This window comes from Onthophagus taurus, chromosome 2 (genome assembly GCF_036711975.1).
Source record: "Onthophagus taurus isolate NC chromosome 2, IU_Otau_3.0, whole genome shotgun sequence".
NCBI lineage: Eukaryota > Metazoa > Arthropoda > Insecta > Coleoptera > Scarabaeidae > Onthophagus > Onthophagus taurus.
In genome coordinates this window covers 13,831,168-13,854,391 of record NC_091967.1, presented here as the reverse complement: position 1 = coordinate 13,854,391, position 23,224 = coordinate 13,831,168, and the positions used below count along the sequence as shown (strand labels likewise).

The following is a 23,224-nucleotide window of genomic DNA, read 5'->3' as shown; positions in this document are numbered from 1 at the left end:
AAAAAACTAAGCCTGTAATTATGTTCTATACAAGGAAATCAAAAAAAATGGATATCTTCTTAAGGAGATAAGTGAAAGTGATCGTTGTTTTTAAAGCATGTCTATAGTTTTAACATTAATTTAAAAATAGAAACACGTTTAGCCATTTAAAGTTGTTTGGGTGAAATAGATTTGTTTGGAATTGTTCTAAAAAGTTATTAGATTACTTCCGTATAAGATAATACTAATAAAAACTATCTTAATTATTTAGAAGAGCTTAAAATAATATAGACGATGTTATTAGATCATTCTAAGTATTCATGTCCTTCGGAGGTAAATTTCATAAGAGACCAACCACTTCGCAATGGTTTTTATCACATAACAATACGTATCCAACTGGAAATGGTCAGAACCGCTTCTTTAACTAAATTATTCGCACGTGTAATCTCGACGCCCACTTTGACGCAATATATCTTAAGTGAATTCAGCAGATGTTGTAGTAGCTGCCGTAGTAGATGTAAATAATCAGCTTTTTGGTAATCATTCTTAATGCGTTTATTTTCTTATCGATCGGCTTAGTGTTATTTTATTTGGGTTTGTTTGATTATTGTATAATTCCTAGCTTCGGGTGATGTAAGGAGTCTCATTAAAGCACCCGTTTGAGTACTGTATTAGTTTTCATTACCATCTCGATTTACAAAATAGTATATTAAAAAACAAGTTTCGTAAGACACGCTTGAAATGCACGAATTCAAATTGAAAAACGAGTGGCTAAGCCACGAGTTTTTTAATGAATGAGTGCTTTAAGTTTTATGAAACGTGTTTTTATGCTATTTTTTGTAATTCGCGTTTTATCCTTTGTTATTAACAAAAATAAAATAAATTTTGATAATGTAGGGAAATAGGTATGTAGCAGTTGGTAACACCGTAACACTTGAAAATAGAAATTTGAATTGACAATTAGAAATCAAAACACAAAACGCATTCACCCAAAAAAATGTTGCTCAATGTCCTCATCATTGTGGACCTTGTATTCGATGCTAAGAACGTGTTTAAACATTAATAAACAAAAATTGTCACATTGACAACTAGAAAAATTAATAACCCAATATCACCAACTTGAACTGGTTCCATAAAATGTTACTAAAATCTCATTACACCATCGGATGCTGTAAGGAGTCTCATTACAGCACCCGTTTGAGTACTGTAATAGCTTTCATTACCGTCGCGAATTACAAAAAGTATATTGTATGTAGACTTTATATCTAGGGATTTTATAGTTTCATACCTTTTGTCATTTTGACACATTAAAACCAAATTTAATCCAAATTCTAAGTATTTTATAAAACTAAATGTTAATTAAAAAATGGGTGATGAATTTAAAACGTATGATAAAAACATCGATCCGAAAATTAAAGAATATCTGCAATGGGAGAAAAACGAGGAATATTTGGAATTGGTAAAATCGTTGGTGCACAAAAAAGAACTAATTACTCTCAGAAAAATGTTAGTGAATCGAGCAGAACTGTTAGGAGGGGCAGTTAAAGGAGAGATGGTGGCGGGATTTAACGCGATAAATGAATTGGTTGTTATACAAATTGGACAAGGATTTATTAAGTATTTGGAAACCGTTGAAGAAAAAAGGCAAAGAGATGCGGAAGAGCAGGAGGAAGTGGAAATTGTGGAAGAAGAGGTACCAGAGGTGGTCTGGGAAGAGAATGATGAAGGAGATGTAGAAGAAGAAGAAATGGAGATGGTGATAGATGAAAAGAATTATTTAAAAAAATACGGTATTGTGATTGGTTATGATGCCCGAGTTAATAGTAAAAGATTCGCAGAAATCATTGCAACGATTTTTCTCAGCCAAAATTATGCGGTGAAATTGTTCAGTAAAGAAGTCATAACTCCTTTTGTGTCTTATGCTATTACTACACTTGGTTGTGTTGGGGGTGTTATGGTTTCAGGAGGGGCTTGTCCAAAAACTTATAATGGAATTAAGGTATTAAAAAAATAATAATTTTATTTATAATAAAATTAAATTGTTATTTGAAACAGCTTTTCACTTCAAATGGTTGCCAAGTAATCCCATCAGCAGATTTAAAAATAGAAAATCATATTTCAGAAAATTTAGAACCAATGGAGCATTGTTGGGAGAGCGATATTTTGCAATTGGCTCCAATGTTAACGGATCCTTATACTGACGTACTCGATGCTTATCTCCAATTAGTATGTACTACTGTAATAGAAGAATATTTAGCCATAGCTTCAAAGTCTCCCATTCAATTTGTATACACCGCACTTCATGGAGTTGCTTATGATGTATTTAAACAAGTCGTTTCAGTACTTTCTTTGAAAATAGTACCAGTTCCTAAACAGATTGCACCAAATCCAAAATTTCCAAGTGTTAGAAGTCCTAATCCGGAAGATGCTAAAGCTTTGAACGCAGCAAAAAGTTTAGCTGTTTCTAAAAAGATTAAGTACGTTATTGGAACGGATCCTGATGGATGTAGAATGATTTTCTCTCAACTGGGAAAAGAGTATAAAATTAATAAAATTTTGTTAAGTTTCATTAACATTTTTATTTTAGTAATGTAACATGGAGAACTTTTGACGGCAACGAATTAGGAGCTTTATTTGGCTGGTGGGTTCTAGATCAGTATAAAAAGAAACATCCTACAGAAGGAGAAGACGAAGTTATTGATTTATCAAATGTTTATATGATAGGAAGTTCAGTTAGTTCGAAGATATTAAGAACTATGGCACGAACAGAAAAATTTAATTTTGTTGAAACTCTTCCAGGATTTAGATGGATAGGTACATAACTAATTTAATGAAGTTCATAAAACGCCAATGAAATGTTTTTTTAGCAAATAAAGCTTATGACTTAAAACAAGAAGGAAAAGAAGTAATTTTAGGGTTTGAAGACACTTACGGTTACATGTTTACCGATCAACTTTACGATAAAGACGGAATTATAGCGAGCGTTCAAGTAATGACGATGGTCGCCGTTTTAAATGCGCAAAAACAAACCCTTGAAGATAAACTTAACGAAATCTACGCGCAATATGGATTTCATATCAATTATGGTTCATATTTCAACGCCGTAAGTTACGATGATATCGCACAAATTTTTGAAGAGATTCGTCATTATCACGGCGACGAACCGGAAAAACCACAAGAGAAGTGCCACTGCATCCCAGAAGCTTACAAAGATCCATTGAAGAAAGAGGAAGGGTGTTGTTGCAACCCATTTCCCCCGCCAGATAAAAAAATTTACCCAAGAACGATTGGAAAAGGAAAATTTGATATAACTCACGTTCGAGATATAACAATTGGTTTCGATAATAATGAACCTAACAGAAAGTCGGTTCTTCCACGTCAACCGAATATGCAAATGATTACCTTTGAGTTTAGTAATGGCATTGAAATTACGATTAGAACAAATCCTAAGGAAGCCAAGTTAAGATTTTGCGCTGAGATTATTACAAAAGAGGAAGATTTGGGTTTGTTGAATGGTACGAAATTAGTTAAAGAAGTTATGCATAGAATTATTAATGATTTTTTAAAACCGACAAAAAATTGTTTATCATTACCTCGAAGTTGAATACAAAAAAAATTTTTTTTTAAACATTGCGATTAAAGATATCACAAAAAATTTTTATTGTTTAAAGTAATTTTATAGTTGTAATACATTTCAATAGATGGCGACTAAAAATGAAGCTATAAATTGTCATCAAGACAATTTGTATAAAAAAAATAATACAAGATAAGATCTGACCTTATTAATCAAAATTCAAAATTTTTTTTATTAATGTGTGACTCAAACCAAAAAATTATAAATTTAAAATGTGAAGTAACTGATCTTGTGTACAATAAATTTAGTACGAACGATGAAACCCTCGATCCGATCATACAAAATTATCTAAAATGGGAGAAAATTCAAAGCAACAGAGAGCATATAATAGCATTGGTGCGAAGAAGAGACATAGTCACCCTCAAAAAAATGTTACTAAATCGATTAGAAATAATTGGAGGTGTGATTAAAGGTGATATGATACCAGGGTATAACGGTATGAATGATTTGGTGGTTATTCAAACCGGGCAAGGATTACTAAAGTATTTAGAAAATGTTGATAAAGCTAATTTAAGAGAATTCGGCATTGTGATTGGTTATGATGCAAGAAATAACAGTAAAAGATATGCGGAACTTATCGCCACGATTTTCGTTGTAGAAAATTATCCAGTGAAAATGTTTTGTAAAGAAATTATAACTCCATTTGTTTCCTTTACAGTTACAAAATATGATTGCGTAGCTGGTATCATGATATCAGGTGGAGTTTGCCCAAAAAATGTTAACGGGATTAAAGTAATATCTAAAAGAAATTTTAGGGAGTAATAATTTACGACAGAAAGTGTAAATTTATTTACAAAATACCAGGAAATGTTTTGAAAATTAATTAAAAAAGTTTTCTGTTTGTTATTTGGTGTTTGTAAAAAGATGGTTCTGTGAAACATAACGTTATTTGCTTCTGTTATTAAAAATTCTGTAAGTTAAAAATCATTATATTTAAGAATAGAGACGTTTAGGGACACAGCTGATATAATAATGCCGGACCGTTTTTATGTGTAAACAATAAACGCTATCACATTGCAGTTTAGCTAAAGTTAGTGCTTATCAAAAGTTTATGCTTACTTTTTGAATTGGTTTTCTAAAAAAGTTTTGGTTCCTTTATTTGGAATTTTGATAATCCATAATTCCGCCATAAGTGTCTGCTAAATATATTTATCTTGTCGTCGCATTTCTTTTTGTCCATAACTACGCTGACATTACATTTGGTGATAATCAGGACAACTGTTTCAGCTTTTATCCTATATTTAGATTGAAGAAATTAAAAAATGCATCGTATGTGCGAATAAATGCTAATTCAGCCTGTCCAAGTTCCACGGCTTCATACAACTAACATTTCCCAAAGTACAAAAATCTGAATTTATAAGACCCTTATAATACCAATTTTGGTATATGGTTTCGAAGGAATGGACATAGGTGGTTTTCTAGATTTTTTATTCTGGAGGCGTTTTGACAAACATCTTGCCTTTTCCTACCTTTTCCTGCTATCATAGCCACAGCTACCCACTAAAAACTCCCCATTTCCATACCCCGGAACCACCCACCAGGGCATTTCTTCGGGGTTGCTTCTTATTTTCTTTTTCCCTTCTTCTTCCTTTCTTTCTCGTTCTTGTCCTGTCTTCCATGACGTCTTAATACTCGCTCGGAACAATCTATAGTGTTGAAACCTAGTTGAGATCTTTTTTGGTCTTTCCCTTCATTAACTTTTTAGGCGTCCTTTTTTCCCTTGCCCTTCTTTGACCTCGTTGCAGTTCATGGTTTTGGTTCATCTCTATAGCATTATGAAATAAAATAAATATCTTTGATTTATGAAATAGCCCCCCTCATGTCTTCTTTCAGCCTTCACCCTGCAGCAAGTATCCATCCCAGCATTTGTCCCTCAACCCAACCTAACCTAACCCAATCCAATCCAATTCAACCTAACTCAATGTAATATCTAGTATATTTTTTCGCAAGTATGTGGATTGATGGCAACTTTGGCAAATGATCAAATTGCAATTTTGAATGTTTCTTCTACTGCGTTAAATAATACATGTATAATCTAACTCCAGATTGAACAAAGCAATTATCGTTTGATGCTGGTTTTGTGCAGTCTTAGAAAGATGAATAACTTTGTCGTAGCTATTACGTAACTTAGTATTAAATGCAAACCAATTGTTCGTTTACAGTGTCATCTTTTGATAAACATCGAAATTATTTGATAAGTACTAAAATCAGATAAAATAACATAACAAATAAGTTATTTGCAAAAACATCTAAAGATACACTTAAATTCTGTCGTAAACATCAATTTCTAAAAAAAAAGTTTATATTTTGTCCTAGATTTTTTCTTCAAATGGTTGTCAAGTGACCCCACTCATGGAGTCAGAAATACAGAAGTTTATTTTGGAAAATTTGGAACCTCAGCAACATTGTTGGGACACCGAAATTTTAGAATATGCCGATTTGGCATTGTTTTCGGATCCTTATGAAGAAATTCTTGAAAGTTACATTAAATTGGTGAATAACATTATAATAAAAGAGTATAGAGTGATAGCTTCAAAATCGCCTATTAAATTTGTTTTCACCGCACTACACGGAGTTGCTTATGATATTTTTAAACAAGTCGTTAACAATCTCTGTGTGAAAATAGAACCAGTCCCTACTGAAATCGAACCAGATCCAAAATTTCCTCTGATTAAAAGCCCGAATCCTGAAAATCCACTGGTATTGAATAAGGCTAAAAATCTAGCTCAAAAGAGTAAGCTTAGATATGTTATTGGAGCCGATCCTGATGGATGCAGAACGATTTTTTCTAAGCTCAGAATAGAGTATGAAAGTAATAATGATTCTTTTATAACTTTTTTTATATTTTAATTTCAGTAATATAACATGGAGAACTTTTGATCCTAACGAATTGGGAGCTTTATTCGGTTGGTGGGTTTTAGATCAGTACAAGAAGAAGAAAGAAAAAAAGGTGGATTTAAAAAATGTTTATATGATTGCTAGTTGTGTTAGCTCAAAAATTTTAAGAACCATGGCAGAAATAGAAAAATTTAATTTCGTTGAAACTCTTCCGGGATTTGGATGGATCGGTAACTTAAAAAAAAATGTTTCTAAACACACTTATGTCGTCTCTAACACATATTGTTTTTAAAAATAATTGATTAATAAAAACTAAAAATTTTTATGTTCATATTTAGCCATCTAGTGGACTAGTCCAATACGAGGTTTTATCGGCTTTAGCGCCGAGAAGGTAAACATGTATAATTTCCGATTGTAAGCATTACTTTTCTCCGCGACTATAGATGGCAGTACCAAATTACTTAATTTATATTAATTTCAAAAAGGATACATTTAAAAACATGATACAATAATTAATCTTTCTTTATAAAATTGATTCTAAACTCATCATCATCATTAAGATCGTTATCAATGTGTTCGGTGGTACAGATTTCAATCGCTAGGTCATCCTCAGACACGAATAAAATTAATAATACTAAATTGTAATTAAAAAAAAATCTTTTTAGCTAACGAAGCATATGATTTAAAACAAGAAGGTAAAGAAGTAATTTTCTGTTTTGACGACGATTATGGTTATATGTTCACCGATGAGTTATTAGATAGAGATGGAATAATAGCCAGTGTACAAATAATGACGATAGTCTCGTTTCTAAATTCACAGCAGCAAAGTATTGGCGATAAACTAGATGAAATTTACACCCAATATGGATTTCATATCAACATTGGCTCATATTTTACCGCTCAAAGTTATGAGGTGATTGAGAAAATCTTTGACGAAATTCGTCATCACCAACAAGATAACGTGCAGGATAAACTGGAAAAGTCGTGTAATTGTGCGTTTGGACACTATGAAAATCCGAATCAGATAATTTATCCTCAATCGGTTGGACATGGAAAATTTTGTATCGATTACATTCGGGATGTATCGGTTGGTTACGATAATAGTCAACCTGATAGAAAATCAACCTTTGCTATTCAACCAGATATGCAAATGATAACTTTTTTATTCATTAATGGTATTAATGCCACACTTAGAATGAACCCCAAAGAAGCAAAATTGAGATATTGCGCGGAGTTAATTGTTAAAAAGAGGAGTATGAGTATATCAAATGGACGGAGATTGGTTAGTGAAGTTATTCATAGAATTATTTGTGATTTTATTAATCCGACTAAAAACGGTTTATCTTTAAGAAAGTATTAAAGCAAATAAGGGATGATTTTATTTTGAAACTAAAAATAATGAAAGCAAAGTAAGAATAATAAATATAAAAATTTGTTGACTTTTTATTTACAATTACTAAATTCTTTTTGTTTTGGATCACTTTTGTGACGTTAAATGAATTAAAAACTCAATTTTTTTCTTTGATTATTCTAAACATTAAGAGCTGATATTAAAAAAATCGTATCTCAAAAACTAATTGAGATATCATCATGAAATGAAATGCAATTTAAAGTAAATTTATTTAATATTTAATGTATTGAAGATCATTTCTTCGAATCTTCAAATTTAGGAGTTATGATTTTTTGATTGCAACCTTACATAAACTTAAACATAAAAATATTCGGATAATCTTTACGTATCTCAAAAACTAATTGAGGTATCGGTATGAAACAAAAAGGCAATTTAAAGGAAACCACAAATAATTTCTTATTTCTCCTAATCATCGTTGTTACGATTTTTTAAATCCAACTCTGCATGTTTGATTGTTATAAGTTATAATTTTTTGATTGCAACCGTACATTAATCATAAATGTTACTTTTACCATTGACTATTTTATACCAGACTGCTAACCGCTACGTAAAAATTGGTAACGCGTAAAGTGTTATTTTTGGATTTGTCCGCTATGGGGGCGCTGGTGGATTTTATAATAATAATGGATATGATTAAGAGATGGCAGCACTATTTTTGATTTATATTCCCCCTCTTATATTTTCTTGTACTAATAATAAAAATTGTTTAATATTTCTTTTTTAATTAATAAATAAAATTTTATTGTATGAAAACATTATACGTTTTCCGTAAAAACCGGTTGTTTCTACCAGTTTATTTTCATTAAAAAATAATATTAATTTTTAGAGAAATTTTTTCAATACTTTGAACAATTTTAAGAGTTGTTCTATCTGGTTTTAAGTTAAGTACTTGGGGAAATCCCGAGATAACTGACAGGTTGTTTCCACCAGTTTCTACGGAAAAAGTTGGTAAAGGCGGGCTTAACGTCGCAGGCGGAGTTTATTTTAGTTGATTTGCTTTAAATATCTATAATTATTATTTAAAACTAGTTATTAAACCTAAAATTATTGGTCCATAATTGTAAACAAGCTTTATCTTTTATTAATATTTTGAAATAATATAGTAATAAGGGGTTAAAAGGCACGGAAACAAAATATATTAAAAGGTCGAGCTTGACATTTATTATAGTACTTGAGGTAGAGGTACTTCAGATAGAGATACTTGAGGTAGTGATAGAGGTACTTGAGATAGAGATAGAGGTACTTGAGGTAGGGGTACTTGGCTAGAGATACTTCAATGAAGTGGCGAACCAGTTCGCGTATCGTGTAGATCTAGCTTTATACAAGCATATGTTGTTTCTTCTAAGAAGAAAACCTTTCGGAAGAAGAACGCATACCTGGAAGTGCTAGAGGTCGAGCTAGAGAGATAAAGATAAATAAATAAATAAACAAACAAAGATAAAATTATTCTTAATTTTTAAAATGTTATTTTCTTAGAAAAAAGTTAATGTCTTTTTTATGTATGACTCTTTATCCAACTCAACGAGGCCTGCATTTTTGTCTCCCATGGTAACAATCCGATTTTCTATTTTAATTTTATGTTTCAGATTTTTAATGATGCGAAGAATTAATTTAGTATGGAAAGATTTTATGTTGACGTTTTTATTCCCACTCGTTTTCCCTCACTCTTTCACCTTTATCATCTGGCGAACGTTCCTTATGGCCTTCAGTCCAATTTCATCCCTCATCATGTTGACTCAAGTTATTTAATTTTAAAGGAAATTTTAACGTGTTAATTGTAAGTTTAAAAATTTTCTTTCTTTTTTGATTTCTTATATTTAGTTAATATGGTTCTTTCTCTACAGGTTTGGTAATTTGTTTTGTCGTTAATTTTTAACATTTATTTTTAAACACTTTGAAAAACGAGATTTACGATGAATAGAAAAACGCCATTTTAATTTTTTGGATTTTTCAATTGACTCTTCAAGTTTTTTTACATTTGAATTTTTCGTAAACGGAATCTTTTTGAAGAAATACTCTGAAACAATACTCTCTTCACTCTCGATGCTCCTACACCGACGGTAATTATATATATTTTTTATCTGTGTTTTTGTTATATTTGAATGTTCCTTAGTCCTGCCTGAAGAAGAACGATAATCGTTCGAAATCTTCGAAGATAGCACCGAAATAAAATATTTTCATCGTTTATATGACTTTTAATTTTTTTTTGCAGCAAAAAACCATACAACTTACCTGGAAAAAAACACCAAATCGATAATAGAGGCATCTCCAATAGGCCCCGAGATCAAGAAAACTTTAATCCCTCGGGAAAAATCAAGCAGGTGCCCCAAACTCTATGGTCTGCCCAAAATCCCCTCCCTCAGGAAGGCTGCTCCGGATCGGGGACGGTGTAGGACCGTTTTCCAAGTGGCTGACAAGTGCAGGGCGTCATTTCTCTTGTTGAAGGTACCGTTCTTCTCTATTTCGATGGACTCGCGGATGAGTCTGGTGCTCCAATGTGGAACGTTGGCTATTTCCATATCTGAAGCTGTTAGTTTTCCATATATACATATACATAGAATAATCATGCAAAATAATTTGATATTAAAATAGTATTATTTAAGTGTTTGCCTAACCTATCCTTTGATATGGACTCCCTCAGCTGATAGAATGAGAGTCATTCGGCTTGCGCATACTACATATCAATCCTATTATTCCACGTGGAAAATAACCATGATGCTCTGATCTCAATGAGAGTTAGTACTTTCATGGAGGCATTGTCGTTAGCGAGGCTTACAAACCCTCCAGCATGCCTATGAAGTGGGTATATTTGCATCATGGTTATTTTCCACGTGGAATAATAGGTTGATATGCTGTATGCCCAAGCTGAATGATTCTCATTCTGTCAGCGGAAGGAATCGATATCAAAGGATAGGTTCGGCAAACACTTAAATAATACTATTTTAATATTCAATTATTTTGCACGAATTTTCTATTTGTATGTACATATGGTACACTGGCTCAAGATATAGAAGTATTCAATATATTTTCCACGAGGAATTATAATAAAAATTGCATATATACGTATAACTAAAATATTCATGCAAAATAATTTGATATTAAAATACTATTATTTAAGTGTTGGCCTAACCTACCATTTAAATGACTCCACGTATCTACCGACTGGAAGTCTGGCCCCTAGTTAGAAAAAAAATAATTTTGATTAAATTCGCTATAACTAAAGAACGGTTTGAACGATTTCAATGTTCTATATCTCAAACGAAAGCTTGCGTCTGGCTGAATAATTATGTGTAAAGCATATTGAACACTTCCATATCTGAAGCTGCTAGTTTTCCATATGTATATGTAAATAGAGTAATCATGCAAAATAATTTGATGTTAAAATAGTATTATTTAAGTGTTTGCCTAACCTATCCTTTGGTATGGACTCCCTCTGCTGATAGAATGAGTGTCATTCGGCTTGCGCATACTATATATCAATCCTATTATTCCACGTGGAAAATAACCATAATGCTCTGATCTCAATGAGAGGTAGTACTTTCATGGAGGCATTGTCGTTAGCGAGGCTTACAAACCCTCCAGCATGCCTATGAAGTGGGTATATCTGCATCATGTTATTTTCCACGTGGAATAATAGGATTGATATGTAGTATGCGCAAGCCGAATGACTCTCATTCTGTCAGCGGAAGGAGTCGATATCAAAGGATAGGTTCGGCAAACACTTAAATAATACTATTTTAATATTAAATAATTTTGCACGAATGTTCTATTCATATGTACATATGGTACACTAGCTCAAGATATGGAAGTATTCAATATATTTTCCACAAGGAATAATATTTTTAATATTTTAATAATAATATTTTATTTCTCCATTTTACAAAAAAGCATAGAGTGCGTCAATTTAACAATAATTACATTGTGATATAATACAAATTGAATTCAAACATTAAATTGGAAAAACATGTCAATGGTATATATCGGATTTTCCGTGATAATAGCTTTCAGTCCCCTCCGGAATCTTGGAACTGGCAGATTCTTTAAACATGATTCTTCTCTCGTTTGTGCCCATAGTTTAAGCTAGATTTACGCTAAGTTTTCTTTATTTATTCTCGTTTTCCTCACCATTACCGCTAGTCGTTATTAGAGTATATGCGATAAGATAATTTATAATAATTAGTATTGTAGCGTCTATGTTCGAATATATGCCTTAAATATTGTATTTTTTCTTTAATTTATTTAAATAAATTATATTTATTTATTTCTTTCATAATTTGTTTCAATAGTTGATCTCACGGTTAGGCACGGAGGCCCTAGCGTTTGCTTTACATAACTTTTATTTTATTTAATTTTTTTTTCTTTAATAGATGCGTGCGCCAATTCACGCCATCAAATCACTAAACAAGATACACTAAAAGACATTTCCACATTTAAAGATTGTTATTATTTCCTTCAGTAAAATGTTTATTAGTCCTACTTCATTTTGGTGCGTTTTTAAGATTCTTTCTAAGGAGAATTTTAAATAGTAACGATTGTATCTAAGTAACACCAATCAACTTTATGTATTAATTGTTAGCTATCGACCCTTAAACATTAAACCCTTGAGCAAAGTGAAAGCATTTTATTCCTCGGATAATGAGAGAGATGAAGAAAACTTTTTCAGATGCTATTTCTTTGATGTCATTTAGATACAGTGTATATATCATATATATACTATCTTCTATATCGCTGACTCCCTATCTAAGCAATGAGTGGCGAGCGTTTCCATCAAAAGAAGACGGAATGATATATGTTTTGTCTTTGTCGTACCCCCGTGTCGCGAAAGCGCTAGCGCGAATCGTAAATTTTAAAGAGTTTGAAGTGTTTCGCGCGTATTTTATGCAGCTTTAAAATGCAATTATTATTGTAGATGGTTTACTTTAACTATAAATTATCACTGATGCATCAAATAAATTAGAGTATATGTACTCTAAATGTTTATAAAGAAAAATGTTTCAAGAAAAGGAGGACTTTGAATTCTTTTTTATTACACTGAGACCTTTCCTTCTACCTGCTCAACCAATTTTTAGGACCCAAAAATATCTCCACTACTCTTTTTCTTTTTTATTTTACTTTTAACACATTTGCTTCACTTTCTTAACAAATAACAATTACATTTTAAATTGCTTAGTCCTAAAATATGTTAATAATTATGTTATTATACACATGAAACCTATAATATACATAACTAAATATTTAGATTTTAGGTTATGTTTATGTCAAACATTTATTTGTTGATTTATAAACATCAAGGTCATCAGTTGCTATTAATTTTTAATTCACCGTCCAATAAGATAAAAGCGTACTCATCACGTGTTCACACATGTCTCTTGAGTCGACGGGGGTACGACAAAGACAGATATATATATATCTGCACTCTAGTGTTTACACTCTTTTGCTGCCTTAGTCAGCGATATAGAAGATAGTATATATATGGTATATATATATATAGGTGACGTCCTTTGAGGTCGGGGCTAATTGATCGTCTCTTTTCTTATTATGACTCTATCTCACTTATCTACATTTATTCTCTTTTTGAGAATAAACAGTGCGTGATGCAACCCATATACATTTATATACATATACAGTTGCCGGCTTTATACATATGGTTAGCAATCTCGAGTAGTATAATCAATGCTTTTACCATCCTCGTCATATGAGAGTAATACACCTGGATTTAATTAATTATGATTATCGTTTTCTGCATTATTCTATGACGTACATATTTAGGAAATGTCATTAAGACATTATATATAAAAAGAAAAAAAAATTAGAAAATTCCACCTAAATTATAAGTAATTTCCCTTAATGGGTTCTTTAAAAAACCAACAGAAAGGTGTTATAAAATGCGTAGCGAATGATCCATTTGATAGTTTTGATGACGAATTCAAAACAGGTGACAAAAATCTCGATCCGATCATCAAAGACTACCTAAAATGGGAAAAAAATCACTGCAATTCCGACTTGGTAAAAACGTTAATACACAAAAAAGATTTAAATACTCTTAAGAATATGTTTATGGAGCGGTTAGAAATCGTCGGGGGAACGATTAAAGGTGATATGGTACCGGGATTTAATGGTATAAATGATTTGATGGTAATTCAAATCGGCCAAGGATTAGTTAAGTATTTAGAAGATCTTAATAAGGACGATTTAAAACTGTTCGGTGTTGTTATTGGTTACGATGGACGTTATAACAGTAAAAGATACTCAGAACTTCTCGCTAATATTTTTATTGGCCAAACTTATCCAGTCAGAATGTTTAGTAAAGAAGTTATAACTTCTTTTGTTCCTTATGCGGTTACACTATTTGAATGTGTAGCTGGTATCATGATTTCAGGAGGAGCTTGTCCAAAAACTTACAATGGAATTAAGGTAATAATTAAAAATACTACTTTTTAGTGTAAATCCAAATTCTTTTTTTTTGTAACATAGATATTTACATCAAATGGTTGTCAAATAATTCCACCAACAGATGAGGAGATAGATGCCACTATTTTAACACGCTTAGAACCCAGAGCGCAGAGTTGGGATACTGATGGTTTAGAGTACGCAAAACCTTGTATGTTAACAGATCCTTACGATGAAGTACTTGAGTGTTATGTAGAATTAGTGAGCGACAGCATAATAAATGAGTATAAAGCGATTGCTTCAAAATCTACAAATAAATTTGTTTTTACCGCTCTTCATGGAGTAACTTATGAAGTGTTCAAAAAAGTCGTCGATAATCACTGTTTGATGATAGAACCGGTTCCCAGCCAAATTAACCCCGATCCAACATTTCCAACGACTAAAAATCCAAACCCCGAAGATCCTAAATCAATAAAGAAAGCTAAAAATCTGGCTCAAACAAATAAGATTAAGTATGTTATAGCGGCTGATCCTGATGGATGTAGGATAACATTTTCTCAATTGGGAAAAGAGTATGAATTTAATTAATAGTACTATATTCACTATTATAATTTCATTTTAGCAATATAACATGGAAAACTTTTGATGGAAATGAATTAGGTGCTTTGTTTGGTTGGTGGACTTTAGATCAGTATAAAAAGAGGAACGAAGAAACGTTAGATTTAAAAAATGTTTATATGATTGCGACTACGGTTAGTTCAAAAATTTTAAGAACTATGGCACGAGAAGAAAAATTTAATTTTGTTGAAACACTTCCAGGATTTAGATGGATCGGTAAGATTATTCAACTTAATTTTCTTTAACACCATCGTTGAAAATTGAGTGAAATCGACCAAAAATGGTTATGATTCTGGAGACAGTTGAGAAAGTTTCTGTTTCTAACATTACATCGCTTCACGTTTGGCACATCTTGGAATCTTCGGAGCTGAACTTATAGCTCCGTTCCCAGAGCTGAACGATAGCACAATATCAGTACTTATAGTGTCTTCCGCAGTCCATTGTTAGGACATGTCGGAGCAGTTTTGGGCATATTGCTTAAACCTATAAATGGTAGTTCTGGCCACTTTCTCTATATGCAACTGTAAAGGAAATAGGCTAAGCAGAACATCCATTGCAAAATATCTGTCTTTAATAATGTCTTTTTGTTTTTTCCAAATTGATAATGTTTCTTGTTCACGATGCAAATTCTCCATGTGCTTTCGAAACTCCTTTGAGAACTTAACAGATCATTTGACACAGATGTAGTTTAAATAATTTTTTAACTAATTAACTGTTTATTTTCAGCCAATAAAGCATATAAATTAAGAGAAAAGGGTAAAGAAGTAATATTTGGTTTCGAAGAGGCTTACGGTTATATGTTTACCGATGAAATTCTCGATAAAGATGGAATTATAGCGAGTATTCAAATAATGACGATGGTTAACTATTTAACTTCGAAGGATCTTACACTAGATGATAAGTTAGATCAAATCTATAGCCAATACGGGTTTCATATTTATTATGGTTCGTATTTCAACGCCGCAAATTACGATGTAATCGAATCCATTTTTAACGATCTTCGTGAGTACAAAGATAACGTACCGGAAAAGCCAAAAAATTCATGTAATTGCGCTCCGGAACCGTACGAAGATGCTACAGTAAAGAAAAGAAAAGGGTGTAGTTGTAATCCACCGTCGTCAAAGTTTATAAAAATTTATCCAAGATCGGTTGGGGAAGGAAAATTTGAAATAACTCATATTCGTGATATAACACTTGGTTTTGATAACAGTGATCCATATAGGAGGTTGACTGTTTTTCCCGTTCAACCGAATATGCAAATGATTACTTTTGAGTTTATTAATGGAATTGAAGCTACACTTAGAGCAAATTCGGGGGATACTAAATTAAGATATTGCGCTGAATTTATTACGCAAAAGGAAGATATGGGTTTGAGGGATGGTACAAGATTGCTTAATGAGGTTATACATAAAATGATTCACGATTTTATTAATCCATCTAAGAATGCTTTATCTTTTCCAAAAGATTAACAATAAGGGAGAATTTTATTTTAAAAAAAATTAAAAAGAAATAAAGATTAAATGTTTCTACATAAAAATGTATTTTATTTTTTTGTTTAAAGTCAAACAATTTCGTTTTTAAAAATATTATAGATTTATTTGAAAAAGTAAAAAGTATTATTTATAACAATAAAAAAATTCCTAAAACCTAATACTAAAGTCTTTAAATTCTGGTCTTGCCAAATTCTCCCAATTGGTTAATTCACATCTTTCAATCGTACAACCAGGTGATCCTGTATTTGTCAACCAAACTATCCTAGAAAAAAAAACAACGTAAAAATAAATCGCATTTATTCAAAAGAAATACCTACATTTGTTCAATATTTCCTCTAGGACCTTGTACTTTACCAACAATCGTTCCTTTTTTAGTATTTTTAACCCAACCCGATAACGATAAATGTTCAGACGTTTCTTTACAATATTTAGTAAAGTAACAACCTAAATAACAAATTCATTCAAAGAAAAAAGAATAAAATTCTTTAAGAATATTACCTTGAACTCTGCCAAAAACTTCAAATTCAACAGAAACGGTCGGTTCGATTCCACTTCCCATATTACCGAAAAAAAATGTTTAAAAGTTACTCTTAAACGATCTTTTTCTGTCCTTAATGGTTTAGTTAAAGGCGCCGAGACGCCGATGCCTCCCTATTTAAAACTGAATCAACCGCGGCGTCGGCGTCTAGAGTAGTCTCTGTACATTAAGTTACGTAATTTAATGTGGACGTCTAAAAATAATTGTAATGGAACGATGTTCTTTGTTACTTTTAGTGGAAAAACTTTTTTTTTGATTTTGAGCCAAAATGTTTAGAGTAACTCGGTTAAAATAAATGTTTCGAGATCGTTTTAATTATTTAAATTAAACTTTAAAAACGATTCTGATTTAATTAGATTGCATTAAAATAACATTAAGAAAGATCGGTGTTATTATTGTTTTTTATAACCACGTGGAAACCTTTGGCAAATTTCCCAAGCAATTTATTTTTAATTAAACGAAGCAAAACTCGTGTAATTGCATATCAATTATTGTATTTTTTTTGTATGTGGAAGTACAACAAAGGTATTGTAATTAAGGACATGACGAAATTTATGTTTTTGTATTTATCAATCGTACATTCCATCTTAATTGCATCTCATGGAATGAGTTTCTTAAAAAATCTTACGTAATCTTTAATATATTATTATTTTAAGAACAATTTTTAGTATTTTTAAGACTATATTAGTAGTTTATATGCAATAATTATATGTTTACATATTGGGTAGGCTCAAAATTTACGGTGTTCAAGTTTCTGGAATTTGTCTCAGACATACTACAAATGTCAATTGTAGACGAAGTCAATTTAATTTACATTTGTAAATTAATTCACAAGTCTATAAGAGCAAGAAGTAGAGACAGAAGACCACAACAAAGTATGTACAACAAAACCAATTAAGACGGGCCAAAATCAAAGAAGAACAAAATGGTAAAGGATAAGCTAAAAGAGAAAAAGAAGTATGGAATAGATTTAAGAGAATGAGAACAGTCGCAGATCAGGAACTATACAAGATACACGCAGATCAGGAGGAAGCAGAAAGAATCCGGAAGTTGAGGGAAAATTATAAGAAAAACCAGATACAGTTCTGGGACGTAGCCAAGAAGTTGAAAGGGACCAATGCAAAAATACGAAAAACCAGAAGACACAGTACAAAACCAATAGAATTAGAGAATAACTAAGCGTGAAAGCTCTAATAAAGGAGGTAGAAGGTAGAACAGCTGTAATGGTATGGCCATTTGGTTCGAATAGATGAGAAAAGTATGCCAAAGAAAATATTCGATATGAAACCAGAAGGAAAAAGAAGACTGAATAGACGAAGAAGAGGTCTCTTGATGCCGAAGCGCTATAATTGGTATCATCTCGATACTACCATTGGAATTGGACAACATATATTACAGCTCATCGACTGCAGACATATACAGGGTGTCACACAAAAAACGCCCCAAGCTGTAACTCTGTCATTTACATTCCGATTTTCATGAGCGGGTTATCAAATGAAATGGTTTCATGAATACTATGATTCATGCTACAAATAAATTTTTTCCAAGGCCGTCTTCAATTTTAAGCGATTATTAACTTTTGCTTTTCAAATTACTCTATATATTTTTCTTTACGTCATTGGATAGACATTGTTTTTCTCAATCCACTGATGTGCAATACATCCACTTTGAATGTAATTTTAGCAGAAAAAAGACACCTGTATATACAGGTTGCCACACAAGAATGCCGCTAGCTGTATCTCTGTCATTTACCTTCCAATTTTCATGACCTAGCTATCAAATGAAATGGTTTGATGAATACTGTGATTCATGCTACAAATAAACTTTTTCTAGACTTTTTCATAGAAAAACATTAAAATAGTTTCTGAACATTTTCTTAAAGTCACTTGTGTTATACTGTAGTGCGCCATGGGATAAATGAAAAACCAACTTATAAGTATCATTTACAACTGCTTGGGCATTGAAATAGCATTTAATGACTGTTATCAGTTTTGCGTGTTATTTTTTTCCATGGCACACTGCAGTATTACAGAAGTGACTAACGATAAGACAATGTTTGGAAAATGTTTTAATTGTTTTACTCTGCTAAAATTACAATTAATGTTAATGTATTGTACATCAATGGGCTCAGAAAACAATTTTTATCCCATAACGTGAAGAAAAACATACCAAGCAATTTGAAAATCAAAAGTTGATAATCGCTTCAAATCGAAGATGGCGTTGGAAAAAGTTTATTTGTAGCATGAATCATAGCATTCATCAAACCATTTCATTTGTTGCTTCGTTCATAAAAATCGGAAGGTAAATGACAGAGTTACAGCTTACGGCGTTCTTGTGCGACAACCTGTATATACAGGTGTCTTTTTTCTGCTAAAATTACATTCAAAGTGGGTGTATTGCACATCAGTGGATTCAGAAAAACAATCTCTATCTAATGACGTGAAGACAAATATATGGAGCAATTTAAAAAACAAAAGTTAATAATTGCTTAAAATTGAAGATGGCCTTGAAAAAAAATTATTTGTAGCATGAACCATAGTATTCATCAAACCATTTCATTTGATGCCTCGGTCATGAAAATCGGAATATAAATGACAGAGTTACAGCTTGGGGCGTTTTTTGTGTGACACCCTGTATATTGTTTTAAAATCGATGAAGAACGAGAAATGATTTTTTATCATCTTTTTACAAATTAATTTTACAATACATTTTAGTTTATTTCCTTTTCAATTAATTTCCTTAAGATATGTTTCTGCACTTTTCCCGACGTTGTTTTCGGAAACGTTTTCATAACTTTTAATTGAGTAGGAATTTTAAACTTGGCTAATTTTCCCTCGCAAAATTTTTTTACATCATCCAATTTCAAATCGATAGCTTCATCATTTAATCGAATACACGCACAAATTTCTTCACCTAATCTTTCGTGAGTTATCCCAATAACCTATAATCATAATAATAAAATTAAAATTTTTTTGTCTATTATTTTTTTAAATTTATTTTTACTTGTGTCTCTAAAATATTTTGGTGTGTGTTTAATAGATCCTCAATTTCTTTAGGAAAAATATTTTCTCCGCCTCTAATAATCATGTCTTTGATCCGTCCAACACATTTGCCATAACCATTTTCGAACATAACAAATTGATCACCAGTTTTTAACCATTTCGATTGTGTAATTAATTCGTTAGTTTTTTCTTCATCACCCCAATATCCTAACATAACAGAATAACCTCTTATCCATAATTCCCCTCTTTTTCCTATAGGAACCGTATTTCCTTTTTCATCAACAATTTTCGCCTCCAAATGTTCTTGAAGATGACCAACTGTGTTAATCGAGAGATCCTGGGATTCACCAGGAAGTGAATGAAATGATGACCCGGTCGTTTCTGTCAATCCATAAACCGATTTAACACGTTTAACACCCAACACATCGATCATTTTACGTAACAGTTCTGGAGAACATGGAGAACCACCATTTAAAGCAACTTCCAACGATAAGTTTTCTTTCCGTTTTGATTGAACATTGATTAAATCAACATACATTGTTGGAGTTCCATGAGCTATGGTGCATTTTTCGGTGGCTAATGCATCCAAATTATTTTCAGGGTTGTAACTTAAACTTGGAAAAACTAAAGTTGTTCCGAAATGAATCGCAGAAGCTATCGTTATAGTTGTTCCGAAAGCGTGAAAAAGTGGAACTTGAACGCACACTTTATGGTGCTTTTTGTTTAGTTCCATTCTTTTTGAGATGAAATAGGAGTTATTTGCCAGATTGAAATGACTGATTACGGCTGCTTTTGGTTTTCCAGTTGTACCCTAAAAAAATGTATTTAGAATGTTTTTAAAAGATTTATTTTTGGGGGTATTGTTTACTGATGTGAATTGAATATTACATGGTAGGTCTGAATCAATTAAATGTTGATGTTTTTGGATATTTTTGATTTGAGTTTCATTTGAAAAATTAAGAATTTCGTTGAAAGTATATGTTCCTCTAAAATAAAAAAAAATTTTTTGGGTGTTAAGTTGTTTCAAAAATTCTCACTTATTTTCTTTATCTGTTGAGTGTATAATAGTTTTTAAGGTAGGCACTTTTTTTGACTTCAATTTTCCGGGATCACAATTGGGTAATTCGGGCGCCACATTTTTCATAATTTCGTAATAATCTTGTTGTTTTACTTTATCCCCAGTAAATAAAGCCTTTATCCCAACTTTATTAATGCAGTATTCCATTTCGGGGGTTTCGTAAAAAGGATTTAAGGCCACCTGACATAAATTAAAACTTAAAGTGTTTATTTTAAATTATTATTTCGATTAATACTTACTGTAATTAATCCAGCTCTGCAACATGCCAACATAATAATAACCCATTCGTATTGATTAGGAAGATAAACACCAACTCTATCGCCGATTTCCAAACCGTGACTTTGAAGAGAAGCTGCTAACTGATCCGATTTTTTTAATAACTCACCATATGTTAGAGTTTCATTTTGGTGCATTGAGATAATTGCGGGAACATCTCGATATTTTTTTGCAGATTCCTCAAGTAATGTACCAATGGAAATGTGCCTAAGTGGTTCTTCACATGCTTGGTGTTTATAACTTAACGTCGATGAAAATCTCCATCTAAAAGAGATGAATGGAAAAATTTGATTAAAAAAAAAAATATTTTACCCAATCTTTCCATAAGAAACAATTTTTGAAACCTTCGACATAATCTACACTGACCAAATTCCCTCATAGAAATAGAAAGATAAGTTGTTTTATTTCTTTATAATTAATGTTAAATACGCTGATAATGATAAGTCGATATAAACGGCTATTAGATGCTTTTTAATCTGATAAGAACGTTTATTTTTATTTTTAACAATAACGTAAAATGAATCTTATGACCTTGCTTGATAAAAAGGCTAAATTTGTATTTGGAAATTTGGGTTACCACTTGAAATGAAGGTAAATCTAAGTTTCTTTAAGGGACTGAACCGGACGTATAGCGTGCCTTTGGTTAGCACGCGTCGTTTTCTTTGAAGGTTCGCCAACCCCTCTCGTTGTTTCAACACATATCAAAGTTAAACGCTCTACTTATTCAGTCATAAACAAAAATTGAACTTCAATGGATAAGCATGTTATGACATCAGGTTTATTTTTATTTTTTCTATTAATGATTTAATTTTAATTTAGTTTGGTAAAGTTTATTCATTAACCCAGATAATTAAAATCAATATTTTCTGAACTATCATCAATTAATTTTATATAAATTTATGATATTTATATAAAATCTAATTCTTCGAAAATAAGTTTTTCATATAAGTGAAAGTGTTTTAAAAATTTCCCCACACGTTTGAAACTAACGTTCTAACACGATACAGTGTCAAAAAATCACCAACAATCATATCGACTGTATTTTTAAGGATTATGATATGGTATATATGTTAAATTAAAGCTTAAAGGTTCTAGTTTATGATATGATATAAAAATTATAAGATAGTATTATTGAAATTTTCAGGAAAAAATTATTGAAGAAGAAATTACCAAATTTATAAATTAAGAATGATACTAAATTTTCAAAAAATCATATCGACTGTGATTTTAAGAATCATGATATGATATGTATGTTAAATTGAAGCTTAAAGGTCCTAGTTTATGATATGACATAAAAATTATATGACAATATTATTGAAATTTTTAGGAAAAAATTATTAAAGAAGAAATTACCAAATTTATAAATTAAGGATAATATTAAATTTTCAAAAAGTCATATCGACTGTATTTTTAAGAATCATGATATGATATGTATCTTAAATTGAAGCTTAAAGGTCCTAGTTTATGATATGATATAAAAATTATATGACAATATTATTGAAATTTTCAGGAAAAAATTATTAAAGAAGAAATTACCAAATTTATAAATTAAGGATGGTATTAAATTTTCAAAAAGTCATATCGACTTTATTTTTAAGAATAATGATATGATATGTATGTTAAATTGAAGCTTAAAGGTCCTAGTTTATGATATGATATAAAAATTATAAGATAATATTATTAAAATTTTCAGGAAAAAATTATTAAAGAAGAAACTTACTAAATTTATAAATTAAGAATGACACTAAATTTTCAAAAAATCATATCGACTGTGATTTTAAGAATCATGATATGATATGTATGTTAAATTGAAGCTTAAAGGTCCTAGTTTATGATATGATATAAAAATTATATGACAATATTATTGAAATTTTTAGGAAAAAATTATTAAAGAAGAAATTACCAAATTTATAAATTAAGGATAATATTAAATTTTCAAAAAGTCATATCGACTGTATTTTTAAGAA

The 23,224-nt window shown here is 31.1% G+C and overlaps 5 protein-coding genes and 1 long non-coding RNA gene across 6 annotated transcripts; 4 read left to right on the top strand and 2 right to left on the bottom strand.

The window, feature by feature from the left end:
* Nucleotides 1–1,271: 1,271 nt before the first annotated feature.
* Nucleotides 1,272–3,634, top strand: LOC111425825 (glucose 1,6-bisphosphate synthase-like). The gene is made up of 4 exons (XM_023060082.2): nucleotides 1,272–1,978; nucleotides 2,035–2,516; nucleotides 2,567–2,793; nucleotides 2,847–3,634. The coding sequence occupies exons 1-4, from the start codon at nucleotides 1,346–1,348 to the stop codon at nucleotides 3,581–3,583; spliced, it is 2,079 nt and encodes a 692-aa protein (XP_022915850.2). The 5' UTR covers nucleotides 1,272–1,345; the 3' UTR covers nucleotides 3,584–3,634.
* A 57-nt stretch (nucleotides 3,635–3,691) lies between these two features.
* LOC111425826 (glucose 1,6-bisphosphate synthase-like) lies at nucleotides 3,692–7,887 on the top strand. Its single transcript, XM_023060083.2, has 4 exons — nucleotides 3,692–4,345; nucleotides 5,930–6,417; nucleotides 6,470–6,681; nucleotides 7,117–7,887. Exons 1-4 carry the CDS (start codon nucleotides 3,791–3,793, stop codon nucleotides 7,809–7,811), a joined length of 1,950 nt encoding a protein of 649 aa, XP_022915851.2. The 5' UTR covers nucleotides 3,692–3,790; the 3' UTR covers nucleotides 7,812–7,887.
* A 1,502-nt stretch (nucleotides 7,888–9,389) lies between these two features.
* On the top strand, nucleotides 9,390–10,167 carry LOC139429017 (uncharacterized). Its single transcript, XR_011639729.1, has 3 exons — nucleotides 9,390–9,639; nucleotides 9,707–9,922; nucleotides 10,075–10,167. It is a non-coding gene; the product is annotated as an uncharacterized lncRNA (long non-coding RNA).
* Nucleotides 10,168–13,505: 3,338 nt separating this feature from the next.
* Nucleotides 13,506–16,401, top strand: LOC111425904 (glucose 1,6-bisphosphate synthase-like). The gene is made up of 4 exons (XM_023060197.2): nucleotides 13,506–14,276; nucleotides 14,337–14,824; nucleotides 14,875–15,086; nucleotides 15,597–16,401. Exons 1-4 carry the CDS (start codon nucleotides 13,710–13,712, stop codon nucleotides 16,337–16,339), a joined length of 2,010 nt encoding a protein of 669 aa, XP_022915965.2. The 5' UTR covers nucleotides 13,506–13,709; the 3' UTR covers nucleotides 16,340–16,401.
* A 26-nt stretch (nucleotides 16,402–16,427) lies between these two features.
* Nucleotides 16,428–17,138, bottom strand: LOC111426046 (acylphosphatase-2). The gene is made up of 3 exons (XM_023060390.2): nucleotides 16,862–17,138; nucleotides 16,681–16,807; nucleotides 16,428–16,625 (listed from the first exon to the last, which is right to left on the bottom strand). Exons 1-3 carry the CDS (start codon nucleotides 16,920–16,922, stop codon nucleotides 16,511–16,513), a joined length of 303 nt encoding a protein of 100 aa, XP_022916158.1. The 5' UTR covers nucleotides 16,923–17,138; the 3' UTR covers nucleotides 16,428–16,510.
* Nucleotides 17,139–17,448: 310 nt separating this feature from the next.
* On the bottom strand, nucleotides 17,449–21,937 carry LOC111426037 (Acyl-CoA synthetase family member 2). The gene is made up of 6 exons (XM_023060380.2): nucleotides 21,570–21,937; nucleotides 21,221–21,521; nucleotides 20,941–21,161; nucleotides 20,772–20,889; nucleotides 19,905–20,714; nucleotides 17,449–19,842 (listed from the first exon to the last, which is right to left on the bottom strand). The coding sequence occupies exons 1-6, from the start codon at nucleotides 21,608–21,610 to the stop codon at nucleotides 19,612–19,614; spliced, it is 1,722 nt and encodes a 573-aa protein (XP_022916148.2). The 5' UTR covers nucleotides 21,611–21,937; the 3' UTR covers nucleotides 17,449–19,611.
* Between the last annotated feature and the right edge of the window lie 1,287 nt (nucleotides 21,938–23,224).

What these genes read in the sequence shown, in the direction of transcription:
- LOC111425825 (XM_023060082.2), top strand. Translation starts at nt 1,346, where the DNA reads ATGGGTGATGAATTTAAAACGTATGATAAAAACATCGATCCGAAAATT. An exon ending in AAACTTATAATGGAATTAAG is followed by an intron (nt 1,979 to 2,034) that starts GTATTAAAAAAA and finishes TATTTGAAACAG; the next exon opens with CTTTTCACTTCAAATGGTTG. An exon ending in TTCTCTCAACTGGGAAAAGA is followed by an intron (nt 2,517 to 2,566) that starts GTATAAAATTAA and finishes TTTTTATTTTAG; the next exon opens with TAATGTAACATGGAGAACTT.
- LOC111425826 (XM_023060083.2), top strand. Translation starts at nt 3,791, where the DNA reads ATGTGTGACTCAAACCAAAAAATTATAAATTTAAAATGTGAAGTAACT. An exon ending in AAAATGTTAACGGGATTAAA is followed by an intron (nt 4,346 to 5,929) that starts GTAATATCTAAA and finishes ATTTTGTCCTAG; the next exon opens with ATTTTTTCTTCAAATGGTTG. An exon ending in TCCGGGATTTGGATGGATCG is followed by an intron (nt 6,682 to 7,116) that starts GTAACTTAAAAA and finishes AAATCTTTTTAG; the next exon opens with CTAACGAAGCATATGATTTA.
- LOC111425904 (XM_023060197.2), top strand. Translation starts at nt 13,710, where the DNA reads ATGGGTTCTTTAAAAAACCAACAGAAAGGTGTTATAAAATGCGTAGCG. An exon ending in AAACTTACAATGGAATTAAG is followed by an intron (nt 14,277 to 14,336) that starts GTAATAATTAAA and finishes TTTGTAACATAG; the next exon opens with ATATTTACATCAAATGGTTG. An exon ending in TCCAGGATTTAGATGGATCG is followed by an intron (nt 15,087 to 15,596) that starts GTAAGATTATTC and finishes GTTTATTTTCAG; the next exon opens with CCAATAAAGCATATAAATTA.
- LOC111426046 (XM_023060390.2), bottom strand. Translation starts at nt 16,922, where the DNA reads ATGGGAAGTGGAATCGAACCGACCGTTTCTGTTGAATTTGAAGTTTTT. An exon ending in AGTTTTTGGCAGAGTTCAAG is followed by an intron (nt 16,808 to 16,861) that starts GTAATATTCTTA and finishes TTTGTTATTTAG; the next exon opens with GTTGTTACTTTACTAAATAT. An exon ending in AGAGGAAATATTGAACAAAT is followed by an intron (nt 16,626 to 16,680) that starts GTAGGTATTTCT and finishes TTTTTTTTCTAG; the next exon opens with GATAGTTTGGTTGACAAATA.
- LOC111426037 (XM_023060380.2), bottom strand. Translation starts at nt 21,610, where the DNA reads ATGTCGAAGGTTTCAAAAATTGTTTCTTATGGAAAGATTGG. An exon ending in GCAGAGCTGGATTAATTACA is followed by an intron (nt 21,162 to 21,220) that starts GTAAGTATTAAT and finishes AATTTATGTCAG; the next exon opens with GTGGCCTTAAATCCTTTTTA. An exon ending in GTAATATTCAATTCACATCA is followed by an intron (nt 20,715 to 20,771) that starts GTAAACAATACC and finishes ACATTTTTTTAG; the next exon opens with GGTACAACTGGAAAACCAAA.